Here is a 20,149-nt window from a genome sequence, read left to right as displayed (position 1 = left end):
CCAATCTGAAGTCAATGGGAATCAAGGGGAAAACTCTCCACTGGTTGTAGTCATAACTAGCAGAAAAGAAGATGGTTGTGGTTGTTGGAGGCCAATCATCTCAGCCCCAGGACATTGCTGCAGGAGTTCCTCAGGGCAGTGTCCTAAGCACAACCATCTTCAGCTGCTTCATCATTGACCCACCCACTATCATAAAGTCAGAAGTGGGGATGTTCGCCAATGATTGTACAATGTTCAGTACCATTCACGACTCCTCAGATACTGAAGCAGACCTGGAAAACATTCAGGCTTGGGCTGATAAGTGGCACGTTACATTTACGCCCCACAAGTGCCATGAAGATTTCCAAGAAGAGAGAATATAACCATCTCCCCTTGATATTCAATGGTGTTACAATCACTGAATCCCCTACTATCAATATCCTGGGGGTTACCATTGACCAGAAACTGAACGGCAGCAGCCACAAAAATACTGTGGCTACTAGAGCAGGTCAGAGGCTGGGAATTCTGTGGCATGTAACCCACCTCCTGACTCCCCAAAGCCTGTCCACCATCCACAAGACACAAGTCAAGAGTGTGATGGAATACTCTTGAGGGCGGCACTGTGGTTAGCACCGTAGCCTCACAGCTCCAGCAACCCAGGTTCAGTTCTGGGTACTGCCTGTGCGGAGTTTGCAAGTTCTCCCTGTGACCACATGGGTTTCCTCTGGATGCTCTGGTTTCCTCCCACATGCCAAAGACTTGTGGGTTGATAGGTAAATTGGCCATTGTTAAAAAAAAAAAATTGTCCCTAGTGTAGGTAGGTGGTAGGAGAATTGAGGAAAGGTGGGGATGTGAGAGGGAAAAAAATGGGATTAATGTAGGATTAGTATAAATGGGTGCTTAATGGTTGGTGCGGACACGTTGGGCCAAAGGGCCTGTTTCGGTGCTGTATCTCTCTATGACTCTCTACTTGCCTGGATGAGTGCAGCTCCAACAACACTCAGGAAGCTCGACACCATCCAGGACAAAGCAGCCTGCTTGATTGGCACCCCATCAACCAGCTTAAACATTCACACCTTCCACCACTGGCATACAGTGGCAGCAGTGTTTACCATCTATAAGATGCACTACAGCACCTTACAAGCCTGCGACCTCTTCCACCTAGAAGAACAAGGACAGCAGTTGCATGGGAACACCACCACCTGCAAGTTCCCCTCCAAGGCACACGCCATACTGACTTGGAAATATATCAATGTTCCTTCACTGTCGCTGGGTCAAAATCCTGGAACTCCTTCCGTAACAGTACTGTGGATGTACCTGCACCAGATGAACTGCAGCGGTTCAAGAAGGCAGCTCACCACCACCTTCTCAAAGGAAATTAGGGATGACAACAAATGCTGGCCTTGCCAGCAATGCCCACATTCCATGAAAGAATAATTTTTTAAAAATTCCTCCCCTAAAGGACATTCGTGAATCAGATGAGTTTTTACAATCCAGTAGTTTCATGATCATTATTAATGAGCCTAACATTTTTATTCCAGAGATATTAATTAATTGAATTTAAATTTCCCCAGCTGCTGTGGTGGGATTTGAACACATGTTTCCAAAGCATTAGTCCAGGACTCAGGATTACTAGTCTATTAGCATTACCACTATGCTATGATGCCCCAGCACCAGCTAGTTTGGCAATAAACGAGGGCACGGAAATGAGGAAAGACTGCCTCCTTTCTTTGCAAGTGGTCTCCCTGAGGGAGCTGCAATTCGTAGTTTTGGTTTGCACTATGTGTGCTATTCCCCTATAGTAATATTATGGGTGAAATTCAACTTTGGCAGTGGTGAATCACAGGGGGTTGCAAAGTGGCAACCTGTTACACACCCTAGGTGATCGTCAATGGAAAGGCAAATAGGGTGGGGTGTGTAACCAGCAGACAATCCACTATCGCCCCTTTTGCACCCCCACTGATGTTGAACTTTACCCCAATGTGTGCAAAGGTGAACACACCTACCCTGTTATTGCTTCCAATAACCAGAAACTATCTTCCACATTTTGCTCACACCAAGTCCGCAGCTATGGCACATTCCATTCACTTTCTGCACTATCTCTGTCCAGGTAGACTGTACCTCTGCTTTCACAATGGGATACCCTTCCACTGCAAAGAGGAGAATTATCCTCTCCTGTATCTCATGTAACACATCCTGTAAACCTTCTTTGGTAAGTGGATGAGGATGCACAGCATTTCTGCAGGCACACGTTTCCCCAAGGTATGCTTACACAATTCTGACAATAGCGATCAGTCCCTGTTGCAGCAATAAAGCTATTCTGCCACATTACCACTTTAAGAGCAAGCAGCAAACCTTTTAAGCATCGCCAGACTTACTGCATCCCATCCTGCTGCTCACTAGGCTCCCTGCACCTGTTCTTTATGTGCAAGAACCTATTCAATTGAGCAAGGTGAATTCACCTTGCAAAATTCTGTGCTGCCAGCCCTCCTTGATGCCAGCACAGATGCATCAGGATCACATGCTGGTCCAGACTCATTTTTGCTACCCTCACTACATTCATGGCAGTGGTGCATTGTAATATTGATTTCCTTGTAATCTGTCTGGCACTAGAATGTATTTTGAACACTAAAGGTGAATCTGATCTATGATTTCGAGCTTATTATGAACATGAACTTAAAAACAAAAAGGGGGCAATCACTTGGCTGGGAGTGTACGACAGGCCTCCAAACAGTCAGGGAGAGATAGAGGAGCAGATATGTAGGCAAATCTGAGACAGGTGCAAAAATTATAGGGGATTTCAACTTCCCCTGTTTTAGAGGGGATAATATTCGTGCAAAAAGCTTAAAGGGGGCAGAATTCTTCAAGTGCATTCAGGAGAGCTTTTTGAGCCAGCACGTAGAGAGTCCTACAAGAGGAGGAGTGGTACTGGACTTGATCCTAGGGAATGAAGCCGGCCAAATGGTAGAAGTGGCAGGGTGGGGTGGGGGGGGGGGGGGGGGGTGCATTTCGGGGATAGCGAACATAACTCTAAAATTTAAGGTTGTTATGGAAAAGGACATGGAGGGACCGGTAATAAAAGTACTGAATTGGGGGAAGGCAGATTTCAATATGATAAAACAGGATCTGGCCAGAGTGAACTGGGAGCAGCTTCTTATTGGAAAGTCTACATCAGACCAGTGGGAGTCATTTAGAAGGGAAATTGTGAGAGTTCAGGTGCAGCATGTTCCTGTAAAAGTGAAGGATAGGACCAACAAATCAAGGGAACCCTGGATGTCAAGGGATATAGAGGATTGAATAAAGGAAAAAAGGGAGGCTTATGGCAGATTCAGAGCGTTGAAAACAGCGGAGGCCCTAGAGGAGTATAGAAAGTGTAGGGGAGTACTTAAAAAGGTAATTAGGAGAGTGAAGAGGGGGCATGAAAAATCACTGGCAGACAAGATAAAGGAAAATCCTAAGGCATTTTATAAGTATGTTAAGGGAAAGAGGATAACCAGGGAAAAAGTGGGGCTTATTAGGGTTCAAAGAGGCAATCTGTTTGTGGAGCCGGAGGACATAGGTGAGGTTTTAAATGATTACTTTTCATCTGTGTTCACTATGGAGAGGGACAATGTAGGTGTAGTGATCAGTGAGGGAGTTTGTGATATACTTGATCAAATTAGCATTAAAAAGGAGGAAGTATTAGTTGTATTAGCGGGCGTAAAGGTGGATAAATCCCCAGGCCCAGATGAGATGTCTCCCAGGCTGTTATGTGAGGCAAGGAAGGAGATAGCAGGGGCTCTGACAAATTTTCAAATCCTCTCTAGCCACAGGAGAGGTACCAGAGGACTGGATGACAGTGAGTGGTACCCTTATTCAAGAAGGGTAGCAGGGATAAACCAGGTAATTATAGGCCGGTGAATCTAACGTCAGTGGTAGCGAAATTATTGGAAAAAATTCTGAGAGACAGGATTAATCTCCACTTGGAGAGGCAGGGATTAATCAGGGATAGTCAGCATGGCTTTGTCAGGGGGAGATCGTGTCTAACAAATTTGATTGAATTTTTCGAGGAGGTGACTAGATGTTTAGATGAGGGTAAAGCAGTTGTTGTGGTCTACTTGGACTTCAGTAAGACTTTTGATAAAGTCCCGCTTGGGAGATTGGTTAAGAAGGTAAGAGCCCATGAGATCCAGGGTAATTTGGCAAATTGGATCCAAAATTGGCTTAGTGGCAGAAGGCAGAGGTTGACGGGCGAGGGTTGTTTTTGCGAATGGAGGACTGTGACCAGTGCGGAACCATAGAGATCGGTACTGGGACCCTTACTGTTTGTTGTTAACATTAATGATTTAGACATGAATATAGGAGGTGTGATCTGTAAGTTCACAGACGGCAGGAAAATTGGTGGTGACATAAATCATGAGGAGGAAAGCATTAGATTACAGGGCGATGTAGATGGGCTGGTAAGATGGGCAGAGCAGTGGCAGATGGAATTTAATCCTGAGAAGTGTGAGGTGATGCACTTTGGTAGAACTAACAAGGCAAGGGAATATACAATGGATGGTAGCACCCTAGGGAGTACAGAGGGTCAGAGGGACCTTGGGGTGCTTGTCCATAGATCACTGAAAGCAGAAGCAAAGGTTGATAAGGCAGTTAGGAAGGCATATGGGATACTTGCCTTTATTAACCAAGGCATAGAATATAAGAGCAGGGAGGTTATGTTAGAGCTGTATAAAACGCTGGTTAGGCCACAGCTGGAGTACTGTGTACAGTTCTGGTCACCACACTATAGGAAAGATGTGATTGCACTGGAGAGGGTGCAGAGGAGATTCACCAGGATGTTGCCTGGGCTGGAGCATTTCAGTTATGAAGAGAGACTGGATAGGAGCGGAGAAGGCAGAGGGGGGACCTGATTGAGGTACACAAAATTATGACGGGCATTGATAGGATAGATGGGAAGGAGCTTTTTCTCTTAGCGGAGGGGTCATTAACCAGGGGACATAGATTTAAGGTAAGGGGCAGGAGGTTTAGAGGGGACTTGAGGAAAAAAATTTTCACCCAGAGGGTGGTTGGAATCTGAAACACACTGCCTGGAGGGGTGGTAGAGGCAGGAACCCTCACAACATTTAAGAAGTATTTTGATGAGCACTTGAAACACCATAGCATACAAAGCTACGGAAAATGGGGTTAGATTTTATGGGTGCTTGATGATTGGTGCAGGCGCGTTGGGCCTGTTTCTGTGCTGTAAAACTCTATGATTCTATGTTTATGCTTTACAGATCAGGCATCTCTTGAAGAAAGGAAGAGTTGGCTCAGGGTCAAACCAGCGAAGTGCTACATCCTAGGGATGTAGTCCAATCTGGACTCAACTCAGTCCCACCAACTTCACTCCTACGGAATGATCATGTACCTTATATTAGGAATACTTTAATGTGCACTCATGCATAAGAGCTCAGGGTTTAGCTGCCAATGTACTTTAACACATCTCAGGGTCACATCCAACAAATTACTGAACATCAAACTAATTTTACCATCTCAATGTTGAACAAACTTAAGAGCAAGTTTACTTCTGATAAACATTTTTTATTTCTACCATAATGTACCACGGGACTCCATAATTCTTTTTGCATTCAGAGAACTTGCATTTATATAGCAGCTTCCACAACCTCAGGATGTCACAAAGTGCTTAACAGCCAATGAAGTACTTTTTCAGCTGATAGAGTGGGAGCAGCACAGTTCAATGATGCATTTGCAACTGATTAAGGTGTTTAATTATAATTTTGAACCCAAATATCCAAAATAAAAGCAACATTTCACACCCAGTGTATACCTGACCAGTCAATTTTAGCTGTTTAGAATTCATCAATCAACTGTTTCAAGAATTGATTCAGAATTAGGTGTTGGAGATGCTGTCATGAAATGTCAAAACAAGGTCCAATCTTCCCTCTCAAAAGAGCATAAAAGATCTCATAGCACTATTTCGAAGAGAGCAGGGTCGTTCTCCCCAATTGCCCTGGACAATGTTTATCTCTCAACCAACATCACTAAAACAAATTATCTGGTCATTAGCTCATTGTTGTTTCTGGGAGCTTGCTGTGCACAAATTGGCTGCAGCGTTTCCTACATTATAACATTAACGACACTTCAAAAGTACTTCTTTGGCTGTAAAGTGCTTTGGGATATCCTGAGGTTGAGAAAGTTGCTACAAAATAGAAGTCTTTCTTTTTCAGGTAACGATAAATTACAACATTCCCAGGCAACTGTAATTGAAATATCATTTGTTTATATTCTTAGGTCAAATGAAATACTAAAGTGCTACAAGATTCTGAGTAATTACTGTAATCTAACAGCTCCAAGAAAGTATCATCTGTGTCTTTATGAATTTAGACAAGTTATTGGACAGTGAACAGTTGACAGAGTGCAGTGTTACAGTCTTGTGAGATCCTCTGGTCCACCAATAACTTAGCAAGTACATCTCATAACTAGCTGACCTATACAAACCAGAATGTCCCAGTTCAATCCCTGGCAAATCATAGCTCAGTGTACAAATGCTCTCAGTACAGTTGTGCTAAGGAGAGTAAAATCAGACTGGATTCCTACGCAGGACCACTATCCAGCAACTCCTTTTAGATAAATACAGAATTAAGCTCAGCTGCAAAAATAGGTTAAATAGGTTGCCAACACTTCTTGGTAAAACTCAGACCTGAAGAACTTGGGTGAGTTGCTACAGGTTGATGGAGCCATAGCCCAGCAAGGAATCAACACCTTCAGAAGAGGAGGGGAGAAAATTGGCTGAGAAAAAACATCTACTTGCCTTAGAGGGAGTGCAACAAAGGTTCACTAGACTGATTCCTGGGATGAAGGGATTGTCCTATGAGGAGGGATTGAGTAGACTAGGCCTAGATTCTCTGCAGTTTAGAAGAATGGGAAGTGATTTCATTGAAACATAAAAAATTCTTTAGGGGCTTGACAGGGTAAATGCGGGCGGATGTTTCCCCGGCTGAGAAGTCTAGAACCAGGGGTCACAGTCGCAGAATAAGGGGTCGGCCATTTAGTACTGAGATGAGGAAAATTTCTTCACTCAACTGGTTCTGAACCTTTGCAATTCTCTGTCCCAGAGGGCTGTGGATGGTCAGTTTATTCAAGCCAGAGATTGACAGATTTTTAGATACTAATGGAATCAAGGGATATGGGGATAGTGCAGGAAGGTGGAATTGAGGTAAATCAGCCACAATCTTATTGTATGCTTGAGGGGCTGAATGGCTTACACCTGGTCCTGTTTCTTATGTTGTTATGCAAACATTGATGAGAAAAAATGTACGGCCATTTTAATTCCTTAATTCCCCTCTCCCCAGTATGATGGGCACATCTCCTGTAACTGAAAGGTGACCAGGTAATCTGTTCAGAGGTTATGCTGCCCTTTGTCTAGTTTCCAGGAAATGTACAAGAGTATCCCAGCACCGGCACGCCCTCTGATTCCTTCCCTCTACCCCATTATGAGGGCAGCAGAGTCACTCAGCAGCAAAACTCAGATCAAGATCCCAAGGGCACAAGGAATTGAATCCATGATCCTACTGCCACTGCCACTCCCAAGTTTAGCTTTAAAAATTAAGAACATTTTCAATATTAAGAAAAAAAAATGCGAAGGCTTGTAGGCCATAGGTCTGATTACCACCAAGGTTGAACGGAGTAAAAGGAATTAAGTAAATTAGGAAATTGTGCTATATAGTGTCATTATCTGTAGCATTCCCTACAAAAACATGCTTTGTTTTTTTTATCGTTATTTAAATCAAAATTCTCTCAGTTTACACATGGCTGGCCTCCAACTTGAGCAACCATACATGAAGCATTTCCCAGGCTTGCGAGTTAACAGTTGCCAAATTGCGTGAGTTACATCAGGCTGCATTCTGATCCAGATGTGGATATTTTCATAAGGAATACATAAGGATTAAGCCATTACACAGCCTCATTCTGGACACCACACTTTCGTTAGAGTGTGAAGGCTTTAGAGAGGGTGCAGAAAAGATTTAGGAGAATGGTTCCAGGGATGAGGGACTTCAGCCTCATGAATAGATTGGAGATGCTGGGATTGTTCTCTTTAGAGAAGAGATTTGATAAAGGTGTTCAAAATCATGAGTGGTCTAGACAGAGTAGATAGAGAGAAACTGTTCCCATTGGCAGAAGGATCGAGAACCAGAGGACACTGATTTAAAGGTGAATGGCAAAAATTGTGGCTTTCAAAAGAGAACTGAAGAGAAAAGATTTGCAGGGCTATGGGGAAAGGGCAGGGCCGGGTAGTGGGATGAGCTGAGTTGCTGTTGTGGAGAGCTGGCACAGTCACATGATTGGCTGAAAGGCCTCCTTCTGTGCTGTAACCATTCTATGATTCATTCTTGATTATTCTCTAATTTTCAAATACCTTACGCTTCAGGAAGCCTAAAATGCTCTGGTTAAGGAATTCCACTGAATCCTATACTGTACCCAAGGACGATGTTCCATTAATATTGTTGGAGTAAATAGTTTTGGGTGGGTGCTTGCCAAGAAATGTTCTGCAATTCTTTGTCAGCACATGTTCAGCAGCATCTTATAGCATCTTTACCAATGGCAATAGTGTTCCAAATTCCGTGTATCCAAATGTGTTACCCAGTAAACTCAATACTTTGCTACAACTACGGAGATTACAGCCCATAAAGTACTTTTGATGGTTTTAGTAACCAAATGCTTCACACAGTCATATGGCATTCCTCTGGATGGTCTTTTATTGGTCCATTTCAAATAAATTTAAAGAATTTGTTAAAATGATTGATAGAGAAAAGTCATATGAACCTTATCTGCCAATAAGACCACTATAGCTTCTACCCTACACCAACAATATTTATCATCATTACCAGAGACTGTTCTGATTTGGGGGAGACATCAGAGCCATTTCCGAGATTTGAAATAGCATAACAGAAGAGAATCATAGATAGGTTCCAGCACAGAAGGAGACCATTCCCACTCCCTCTTTCTATCTGTGCCAGCTCTCTGCAAGAACAACACAACTTGTCCCGCTCCCCTGCCTTTTCCCTGTAGCCCTGCAAATCTTTTACTATTCAAATAATTACCTAATTCCCTTTAGAAAGTCATGATTAAATCTGCCTCCACCACAAGCCCAGGCAGTGCACTCAACCACAAAAACACTGAGAGTGTGCAAGTTGCCCTTTTCCTGGCACAGTCACACTTAGTAGTTGCCAATGAACATTGTAGTTTGAATTTAAAATGCAATCCTCATACAAGAAATTATTATTTTACAGCTTTCTACCTTATACTCAGGTTTTCAGTTTGCCTACATTATTTTTATTATTTATGCATGAGCCTATATTATCTTCAGCTTGGGACATTGACTTGGTACCGTATTGTCTCTTTAAAGCAGTGTATCTGGGGATTCATTGCTGGAGGTTGCAAGTCCCTATCTGCACACAAATCTGTGATTTTCTGATGTGTGGATCAGGTGGAAGCAGGATGTTTCTTTATCATTTCTGTGAAATAAACTGTTGATTGCCATGCAATCTGATATATTTGTATTTTTGTATAAATCGATTGAATACACTGTATCAGTGTGGCTGGACTGTTTCACTTGCCTGCATTTTGCTTTAAGATATTACGCATTACAGCTTGAAAAGAGCACAAGTGTCGCTACAAAATGTTGGTGTGCTTCAGAATGGCAGAATGGTAAACAAGAAATCATCGTTTGCATGGTATACAGCGATATCACTTAGTTCATTTACAGGGCATCTTAGTTACAATCAATTACCCAATTCATAACAATGCATCACAATACAAAAGTTAGAAGACATTCCCCTATATCGCACCAGCATTTCTTTCAACTCCATGACTTGTTTCATACAGATATATGCAATGGACTTGTGTCTAATTTCAGCTAGCTTGAGACTGCCAGACATTATATCAGCATCCCTTACAAAAGGTTTAAGAGAGTGAGAAGGCCTTTGTTCCATCTTTTTGAAGTCGTTCAATAGCTAGAAATAAGATACAACTACTTGAAAACAATCATTCTGATTTGGGTTTTTTAAGATGTTGCTATAATCCTCAACAGGGTAAAATAAACTCTGTTGAAATAACTTTGGCTAGATTCAACTGAGTTCCTAGTAAGCATAAGCACATAGTATAAAACTAACCCTAATTGGTTACTAATTAACTCAATTAAATTAAGAAGGAAAATTTATGATGTTCACCATTTGGTATTTTAAGCACGTGTCCACAATTTCACTACAAACAATAAATAAATAAACTCATCCACCTAAAATGGCTATCTCACTCAGACAGACAATGAGGATGGTTGCTATGTCACATTCGTATAGTAATGGGAGCAATTCTGAAGTTAGCACTGAGATATATAGTGGAGACCAGAGGGAGCTTTGCTCTACATTTAACCCTTGCTATATTTGATCTGGGAATGCTGAATGCTGACACCTGATTCCAGAATTATAATGTGTTTTGTTTCCAGCAGCAATAATTTTCACCTTTAAGAACATAATATTTGCCAAAGAAATTGCTGTAGCTTTTACTATTTACAAACATCTTACATGAGTGAATGTCTCTTTACTCTCTCCGATATCTGGAATAGCTCCAACATTTGCATCCTGTCCTTGCCACATTTGTTTTGATGAATATGTTTTACATGATATTACATATGAACATGGCACTGTTTTTGGATTTGCCATTTCACAATGCTTTTGTATTTATTCTTGTTCCTTTTAAAATTATTTGTCACAAAAAGCTTTATTATTTGTGGGGGGATAATGGGAAATAGTTGGAACTTGACTTTGTTATTCTTTTTTTAGAATATCATTTTATTGTGTATGCACAATGTCACATTTCGCTGGTTTAACTGGCTTTTCTATGTGTATGCATATTGATCATAGTGCATAATAAATCTCAGCATACATCAAACAATTCCATGTGTACCGACTCATACTGTTGCATGTTAATTTATCTTGTATTTTTCCTGGACTTCAAATTACTTTATAAACTAGCTCAAATATACAGCTAGTGAAGTTACCAATAGCTCCAAGAGCAATGCTATCCATAGATTTGCATTTTTTTTTAGAAGTTATGTGTTCTCCTAATTAGTGCCTCCCAAAATATGCAACAACTTCAGCTAAGGAAATGGACCATGCAGCCAAGTCTACATCAAAGCCAATCATAGCCAACTATCAGGATATGCATGAGAGTGGCCTCTGATGAGTCACCATCTAATCTCTTATCTGGTCAGACTGTACTTTGAAGACTGTGTCCAGTTCTGGCCACCAAGATATAAGGAGAACATTCAAATGCTAGAGACAGTGTAGAGAAAAGATTGATCTTTATTGCCAAAGATCTGAGTTATGAAGAAATTGCAGTTCATCCAAGACTTCAAGCAAAATAGTGAGAAGACTAAAGCTGTCATCTTTGGCCCCCATGATGAACTCAGCATCCTTCCTATCGATTCCATTCCCTCCTCCACCACGGTCGCTGGCTTAACCAGATTCTACACAATGTTAGTACCCAATTCAATCCCATGCTGAGCTTCTGACCCCATATCCTCTCTGTCACAAAGACCTCCTACATCCACCTTTGTTGTTATTAGTATTTTATATTTTTTCCAAGCAGGTTATAAAAAATAAAGAATATGCAGAAATATACAAGCTCAAGAAAACAGAAATGCAACATAACATAACTCATGCTGACCTTTTTGCTGTCCATAAAAAGGTGATCAAATTTGAGGACCAAATTAGGAAGGAGGGAGAGTGGCTGAGAATACAATTCCAAACCATTCGGCAAAACAATGCATGACATGAGCGGTGGTCGTAGAAGCAGATACATTAGGGACATTTAAGCGACTCTTGGATAGGTACATGGATGATAGTAGAATGAAGGGTATGTAGGTAGTTTGATCTTAGAGTAGGTTAAAGGGTCGGCACAACATCGTGGGCCGAAGGGCCTGTACTGTGCTCTATGTTCTATGTTCTATGTTCTATGACTCCGAAAATGATTGACCACTATATTGTCTTCCTGCCATCTGCGCCACGCAAGGTGGCCAAAACAAACAAAAAGAGAAACATGAGAGAAGAGAAGGACAAGCAGACTCAGACTGCTGCCAACATGGCCGTGGATACCAGTGCTGAAAGGGTTTGCAGGGTGTCACAGCAGTCCAGCAATCTGTCCTTCAGAAGATTACTAGGATTGCTGAGGCATCACGATGGGGGTGCAGCAGTAGCACTGTGGGTGCATGAACCTACTGTCCTCTCACAGGATGACAACATGTGCGCTCCCACCACTACTGCTCCTTGTCAGCCAGGCTAGACTGTAACGCTGAGGTGGTACAGTCTGAAGCTGGGCCCTCAAGGCATGAGGGTGTCCTGCAAGGCAATCTTCAGTCTTCCCCATTGAAAATCAGCAGCCTTCCACCAGCCATGCTGGAGCCACTGGGGTAGCACCATGTAGGAGCACTAGGATAGATAAAGGCACTCACAAGACAGGCACTAAGGGAAAGCACAAGGGTGAATAGTTACGTACTGTATATATTATTGGAAGTGTATTGCATAAATTTCATATGAAATAGTTGGTTTGTGGTGTCTTTTATTTCAGAAATTTAGCTAAGAGGACTCTGATGGCCATGACAAAGGGATGGAAAGATGGAGAAGTATTGAGCAACGGTGATCTCGGGCTTTTTTTTTACAGGAATTGGAGTCTGATTAGATGCACACAGACAGCCTGTCTGGAGCAATGATATCCCAGATGCCTCCTCCCTTCTTCCTCCTCATCCTCCTCCACCTCCTCCTTCTCCAGAGGTAAAGGCCTAGTGGCAAGGGCAGTGCTGTCACAGTTGCTAGGTTCTGTAGAATACAGCTGACCACCACAAATTGCGAAACATGCTCCAGCGAGTACTGTCGGGTCAACGCAGTGGAACTGTTGTTTGAGGACGCCAATGGTCCTGCTCCATGACATTCCTAGTGACAGGATGGTTCTTGTTGGAGGAGCACTGTCCATATGTGGTTGGGATGTGGAGGGGAGTCACTAACCACGTGTGGAGAGGTTAGTCCTTGTCATCAAGCTGCCACCCTCTGGTTCAACGTGGTAGCATGAAGATAGAGGAAACGATTGACAAAGCATCATGGCTGCTACCAGAATAACAGGCACTCAGCAACATGATAGTCTGTGCGCAGTCGCACACTAACTACACGTTCAGAAAGTGACATGCCTTGTAGGTCCAGTACATCTCCCTATTAAGATGTGACACCTGCAGAGCCACATGAGTGCTGTCAATAGCTCCCTGCTCTATTGGAAAGCTCCCTACCCTGGCAAAGCCACGTGTCTGTTCCTCTTGCTTCTCTCTGCTTAGAGAGAAGACAATGAAGCCTTCTGTTCAGGGCCTTGGTAATCTCCCAGATTCAATGATGCATGGCAAACTGAGAAATTCTGCCAATGACATCAGATCCAGCCCAGAAGGATCAGCTAGTAAAGAATTTGAAGGCCACAGTAATCTTTTTCATCAGTGGCATCGTCATCTTTGTCCTGCTCTGAGGCTGCAGGTCCAGTTGGAAGAGATGGCACAATTCTGTGACCACCGTCGTGGTGACCCATAGTCAACGCAGACACTGTTCCTGGCTGAGGTCGAGGTAAGAGAAGTAGTCTCTGAAGATGGGTAAGGTGTTCTGTTGCGAGCCCTCCTCCTCCCTCTGCAAACATCCTCTCTGCTGCCTCTATTCCATCTTCCCAAGTGGAATTGTAGCCACAGCCCCCATGACTGGCAACAAGTTTCTGCTCAGGTGCCTTTCAAATCCACATCACGCCCTTCTGACAAAGTCCTTTGGTCAGCTTCTTCAACAATAGTAAACACTAGTTCCACTAACTCTGCAGCAGCTCACCTGAAAGTGGAATGCTAATCCCTTTAAAAAGCATTAGTGGGAAGACCCTTGAGCATCTAGCTATGCGTGTTTAAGAGAGGGCATTAACAGGACTTGTGAGGTTCAAAGTGGCATGTCAGGCACCAAATCAGCGGTACACACTGACCGATATCACGATCCACCATTCTGCAGTCTCCTACCTCATGCACAGGATGCCTGTGCTATCACCTTTCCAAGCATGCTGATCAGCATGGGCTGCACTGGAAGTCATCAGGACCAGACCCTCGCCCACCATCTTTATCATCCGCCACTCCCATTGCACCACAACCAGCAACGCGACGAAGCCGAATTTTGCTGTCTTTGTCTTTCACCTTGGTTACTCATTTTTGTAAAACCACCTTCATCTCCATGCATTTCTGTGCAAACTGCAGGACATACAACATTAATCCGATTGCTGAACTGATTGCCTGAAAATCAGCCACTGAAGTTATCCATTTCTTTTCAAACTCTGAAGAAATCTGACTCTGAATCAGAGAAATTTGGATTTTTCTCACTTTATTCAGATTGTTCAGAACTGGATCCCTTAGAATTTCTAGTAAAAAGTTTCAGTTACTTGACAAGAATCATGGCAACTTCAGGAGTGAAAGTTCATATTTGAGTGCCATTTGTTTTACTTTTTGATTGTAGTTAGCCCAGTGAATGAGATTGTTGGATTGTGGGAGAAAGCAACAGTATGCCTGCATAGAGTAACAGCAAGACAGTGGGAGCTTCTGGAAGTTTATTCTGGAGATAAACAGGCAGCAATAAGGTGAGAAAGGTGCCACGTTGTAACATTTGATTGCACTGTGTATTCGAACGATTGAGTCTTACTTTAACTGTAAATTTGAAAACAACTGCTATGTTTATACTATGTACTGTTGATGCAATCACAAAAATGATTCATCACTGTTGCCACAACACAAGTGGGCGCTCACAACATGGGGCCAATTCCTGAGTTGTTATTGCCACAATTCCACCAGCTCATGGGTTGCAATGGCATCGTGGATGAGTTAGATACTTATAGCTTTGGGTTTCTGCAACTTTCTGACAGGATGCAGCATACAGACAGACTAGGCAATGAACAGCATATGGAAGAATATTTAACAGGCCAGTAATAGAACTAATTGAGCAGTTTTTAGGTTACTCATAGCCCATTTTTCTTCATTTTTTTTGGCCTGACATTCAGGTTCTCACAAGAACACTGTGCCATTTGTTACCTAGCACAGGTACTATTGCTGGCATCAAGCAGTTTCCCAAAGGAATTTCTCCTTTGATATTTTTGGGAGAACAGCTGCACCAACAAAGGGATACTAGTAGGTTAAGCAACCCGAGAGAGTTTCCGTGTCCAAATACAGTTTCCGCATCTCCACATCTTAAAACAGGGATGAACATACCTCGTTTCGGCAGATGGTTATTGCATGCAGGGGCTTCAACTATAAAGGTAGGTAGAGATAGCAGGCCCCATGACATACCCAAGCCTAATGTGACAATTTCTAATGGGCCCTTTAAGGGAGGCCCACATTAGAAGATAAAGATACTGATCCTGGATAGTTTTCTCCTTGTTACATGGTCTCTTTTCTTTGCTTCCCCTGTTTCTTTGTAGGTATCCAACTGGGCCAGATTCAGGCTGTTGCTGCTTGTGTTGACAATTCCTGCCACCTCTTGACATGCCTTGAGGATCTTTCATCCATCTCAGGGAAACAAAACTTACATTGTTTCACTTCCTACTTTAACTGTTTAATTGCCAGATAGCTTGTGGCAGGTGGTGAGAGAACCAACATGAGAGAAAAACCTGCTTGACCCCATCTTCACAAACTACCTGTAGCAGATGCACCTGTCCATGACAGTACTGGTAGGAGTAACCACTGCACACCCACCTTTACACTGAGGACACCCTCCATCGTATTGCATGGCACTACCACTGTGCTAAATAATATAAATTCAGAACAGATCTAGCAGCTCAAAACTGGGCATCCATGAGGCAATGTGGGCCATCAGCAGCAAAATCTTATTCCACCACAATGTGTAACTTCATGGCCTGGCAAATTCTTCACTCTGCCATTCCCATCAAGTCTGGGCACCAACCCTGGTTCAATGTGGAGTATAGAAGAGCATGCCAGGAGTAGCACCAGGTGTACCTAAAAATGTGGTATCAACCTGGTGAAGCTACAACACAGGACTACATACATTCTAAATATCTAAAGCAGAATCCTATAGACAGAGCTAAGCAAACCCACTACCAAGGGATCAGATCAAAACTTGGCAGTCCTGGCACATACAGTCATGGATGGTGATGGACAATTAAACAAATAATGGGTGGAGGAGGCTCCATGAACATCCCAATCACATGAGTGCAAAAGACAAGGCTGAAGCATTTGCAACTATGTACAGCCAGAAGTGCTGAGTGGATGATCCATCTCACCTTCCTCCTGTGGTCCCCAACATTATAGAAGCCAATTTGAGTAAATCTATGGATATCAACAAACAGCTGAGTGCACTGGATACAGCAAAATCTATAGGCCCTGACAAGATCCCAGCTGTAGTGTGAAAGATTTGTGCTCCAAAACTAGTTGTGTCTCGAGCCAAGCTGTTACAGTACAGATACAATACTGGCATTTACCTGAGAGAGTGGAAAAATACCCAGGTATCATTCTATCCTAGAAAGCCAGTTGGTGAAGGATAGAACTGGAGCCAATCTTTACACAGAGTTACACATTGTAAGCATACACCTCCCAACCCAACAACCACAGTTTTTGTCTGTGTCTATTTATAGGGGGCTCAGATGAATGCTTAGTTAATGCCCACTACCTGCATACAATTAAACACAATTTATATACAATTAGCAGGAATGTCAGGTCCATAAAAATCAAGACAAATGCAATCTGGCCAATTACTGTCACATCAGTCTTCTTCCGATCATCAGCAAAGTGATGAAAGGTGTTGCTAATAGTTCTATCAAGCAGCATTTACTCACCAATAACCCATTCACCAACACTCAGTTTAGATTCTGTCAGGACCACTCGGTTCCAGATCCCATTACAGCCTTGGCCCAAACATGGACATAGGAGCTGAATTCCACAGGTGAAGTGAGAGTGACTGCCCTTTTAGTAAGATTGAAGTCAATGGAAATTGGTGGGGTGGGGGGGGGGGGGGGCGCGGGGGGAGCTCTCCATTGGCTGGAATCGTGCCTAGCACAGAGGAACATAGTTGTGGTTGTTGGATGCCAATCATCTCAGCCACAGGACATTGCTGCAGGGGTTTCTCAGAGTAGTGTGCTAGGCCCAGCCATCTTCAGCTGCTTCATCCTTCCCTCCATCATAAGGCCAAAAGTGGGGATGTTCGCTGGTAATTGCGCAGTGTTCAGTTCCATTCACAACTCATTAGATAATGAAACAGTCCATGCCTGCATGCAGCAAGACCTGGACAGTATTCAGGCTTGGGTTTATTAGTGGCAAGTAACATTTGTGCCACACTAATGCCAGGCAATGACGATCTCCAATGAGAGAAAGTCTAACCACCTCCACTTAACATCTCATAGTGCTGCCATGGCCAAATACACCACCATCAATATCCTGAGGCTAGGGTTAGGTTTAGGGTTGGTCAAAAACTTAACTGAACCAGATACATAAATAATGCATCTAGAACAGCAGGTCAGAGGCTGGATATTCTACGGCAAATGATTCACCTCCTGACTCCCCAAAGCCTTTCTATCATCTACAAAGCACAAGTCAGGAACGTGCTTGAATACTTATCACTTCCCTGGATGGGTGCAACTCCAATACTCAAGACGTTCAACACTATTTAGTACAAAGCAACTTGCTTGATTGGCAGCCCATTCACCGCCTTAAACATACACTCCCTTAACCACAGTGTGGCTGCAGTGTCTACTATCTACAAGATGCACTGTGGAAACTCGCCAAGGCTTCTTCAACAGCACCGTCTCTACCCGTAACGTCTACCACCTTGAAGGACAAGGGCAGCAGATATATGGGAACACCACCACCTGCAAGTTCTCCTGTAAGCCACATATCATACTGACTTGAAGCTATATTGCCATTCCTTCATTGTCACTGGGTCAAACTCCTGGACCTCTCTCCCTAACAGCACTTTTGGGTGTACATACATCACAGGACTGCAGCAATTCAAAAATGTGGCTCACCACCAACTTCTCAAAGGAAATTAGGGATGGGCAATAAATGCTGGCCCACATGCCGTGAATGATTTTTAAAACATCAACTCATGATCAAAGCAAAATGCCTTAATCCTACACACATTTTTATGTGACTTTGTGTTGTAATGCATAGATACAATGAAATGCAGCCATAAGAACTTCTTCTTTGGCAGTTTAATTGGAAAAATTCTTATGCTGGCAGTATAAATTTGGCCAAAAGTGCTCCGGGATATTTGGCAGCAAGTTCCAAAATGTGGCTTTGGCCTTACTGAGCAGTGTTCCATCCACAGACTCTTCAAAAGCTTCAAGAGGGATTAACTATTTTAAGCAGCCACAGGTCTTCGAGGCTTTCATGACTGAACTTGATCGGAACCCATCATCTGCTTATTACATGATAATTAGTTCGACCAGACGTTGGGGCGCCACACACTGACTCCAGGTGCCAGGCACTTCTGGCATGCTGTCTGCATGTTGCAACCTCTGAAAGGGCCTGGAAGGAAAATCATTACCGTAGTGTCTTGCCTCTTCAAATTAATAAAGCTTGTTAACACTGGGTAGAAATCAATTGGATAACACATTTTTATAAATTTGTTTGCTATTTTAATAGAATCGTTAACCACCATTAAATAGCAGAGAAAATAATTTCAAAGGAATGTATTAAACATTTATGCACCATCAGAGAGTGCAATTTTATCCTCTCATGGTATCTACATCATCTACCAGTGTAAAGTCTCTTCCTTTTTGCGCTCATGTATATTTCACAACAACTTGCATTTATATAGCACCTTTAACATAATAAAACACCCCAAGGCGTTTCACAGCAGCATTATAAAACAAAATATGACACCAAGCTACATAAGGAGATATTAAGGCAGATGACCAAAAGCTTGGTCAATGAGGTAGGTTTAAAGGAATATCTTAAAGGAGAAAGGAGAGTTAGAGAAGGGGAGAGATTTAGGGAGAGAATTTCAGAGCTTAAGACCCAGACAGCTGAAGGCACAACCACCCAGTGGTGGAGTGATTAAAATCGGGGATGCTCGAGAGGCTGGAATTAGAGAAGTGTAGATATCTCAGGGGGTTGTAAGGCTGGAGGAAATTACAAAGATAAGGATGGGCCACACCATGGAGCACAGGAGTGATGGGTGAACGGGATTTGGTGCGCATGAGGTCATGGGCAGCAAAGGTTTGGATGACCTCAAGTTTACAGAGGATAGAATATAGGAGGTTGGCTAGGAGTGTGTTAGAATAGTCAACTCTGGAGGTAACAAAGGCATGGATGAGGATTTCAGCAGCAGAAGAGCTGAGGCAGGAGTGGAGTAGAATGATGTTATACAGGTGGAAATAGATGGTCTTAGTGATGGTACGGATATATGGTTGGAAGCTCATGTCAGAGTCAAATATGACACTGAGGTTAAGAATAGTCTGGATCGGCCTCAGACAGTTGCCAGGGAGAGTGATGGAGTCAGCGGCAAGGGAAAGGAATTGGTAGCAGGAACCAAAGACAATGATTTCAGTCTTTCCAATACTTAATTGGAAGAAATTTATGCTCATCCAGCACTGGGTGTCGGACAAGCAGTCTGACAATTTAGAGACAATGGGGGAGTTGAGAGAGGTGGTGATGAGGTAAAGCTGGTTGTCGCCAGTTAAATGTGGAAACTGACATTGTTTTGTGGATGATGTTACTGAGGGACAGACTGTAGATGAGGAACAGGAGGATAGATCCTTGGGGGAAGCAAAGGTAACCATTGCAGGAAAGAGAAGAGAAGCCATTGATGATATCTGGCTACAATTAAATAGATAAGAATGAAACCAGGCGAGTGCAGTCCCACCCAGCTGCACAACGGTGGAGAGGCATTGGAAGAGGATGTTGTGATCAACTGTGTCAAATTTTAGGAAACAGCTGCAAAATCCCCATTTCCATCTTTGCATTTGGTACCTGTTTTATGGAGCAACATGGAAATGCTGGACTTTTAAAATTGCGAGTAGGTAAATTCATGCACTGAGCTTCTTATGTGGAGGGGGGTTGCAAGACATTCTCCAACGTGAAAGAAGGAAAAACCAGAGGGAATATCAGCCCACTCTGCTATTATGTATCTCC

At 43.0% G+C, this 20,149-nt stretch overlaps 1 protein-coding gene across 4 annotated transcripts in view; it reads left to right on the top strand.

Moving 5' to 3' along the window:
• Window positions 1-10,889, top strand: part of LOC137381435 (NF-kappa-B inhibitor delta) — a 145,921-nt gene extending 135,032 nt beyond the window's left edge. For all 4 annotated transcript variants that reach the window (XM_068054023.1, XM_068054025.1, XM_068054026.1 and 1 more), the window contains one exon: window positions 5,235-10,889. In XM_068054023.1, the coding sequence (XP_067910124.1) occupies window positions 5,235-5,300 (66 nt within the window). In that variant the 3' untranslated portion in view covers window positions 5,301-10,889. The remainder of the gene's footprint in view (window positions 1-5,234) is intronic.
• The last annotated feature ends 9,260 nt before the right edge of the window (window positions 10,890-20,149 follow it).

The sequence above is a fragment of the Heterodontus francisci genome, chromosome 22 (assembly GCF_036365525.1).
Source record: "Heterodontus francisci isolate sHetFra1 chromosome 22, sHetFra1.hap1, whole genome shotgun sequence".
NCBI classification, from domain to species: domain Eukaryota; kingdom Metazoa; phylum Chordata; class Chondrichthyes; order Heterodontiformes; family Heterodontidae; genus Heterodontus; species Heterodontus francisci.
The sequence above is the reverse complement of the archived record's forward strand: the minus strand, read 5'-3'. Positions and strand labels throughout refer to the sequence as shown.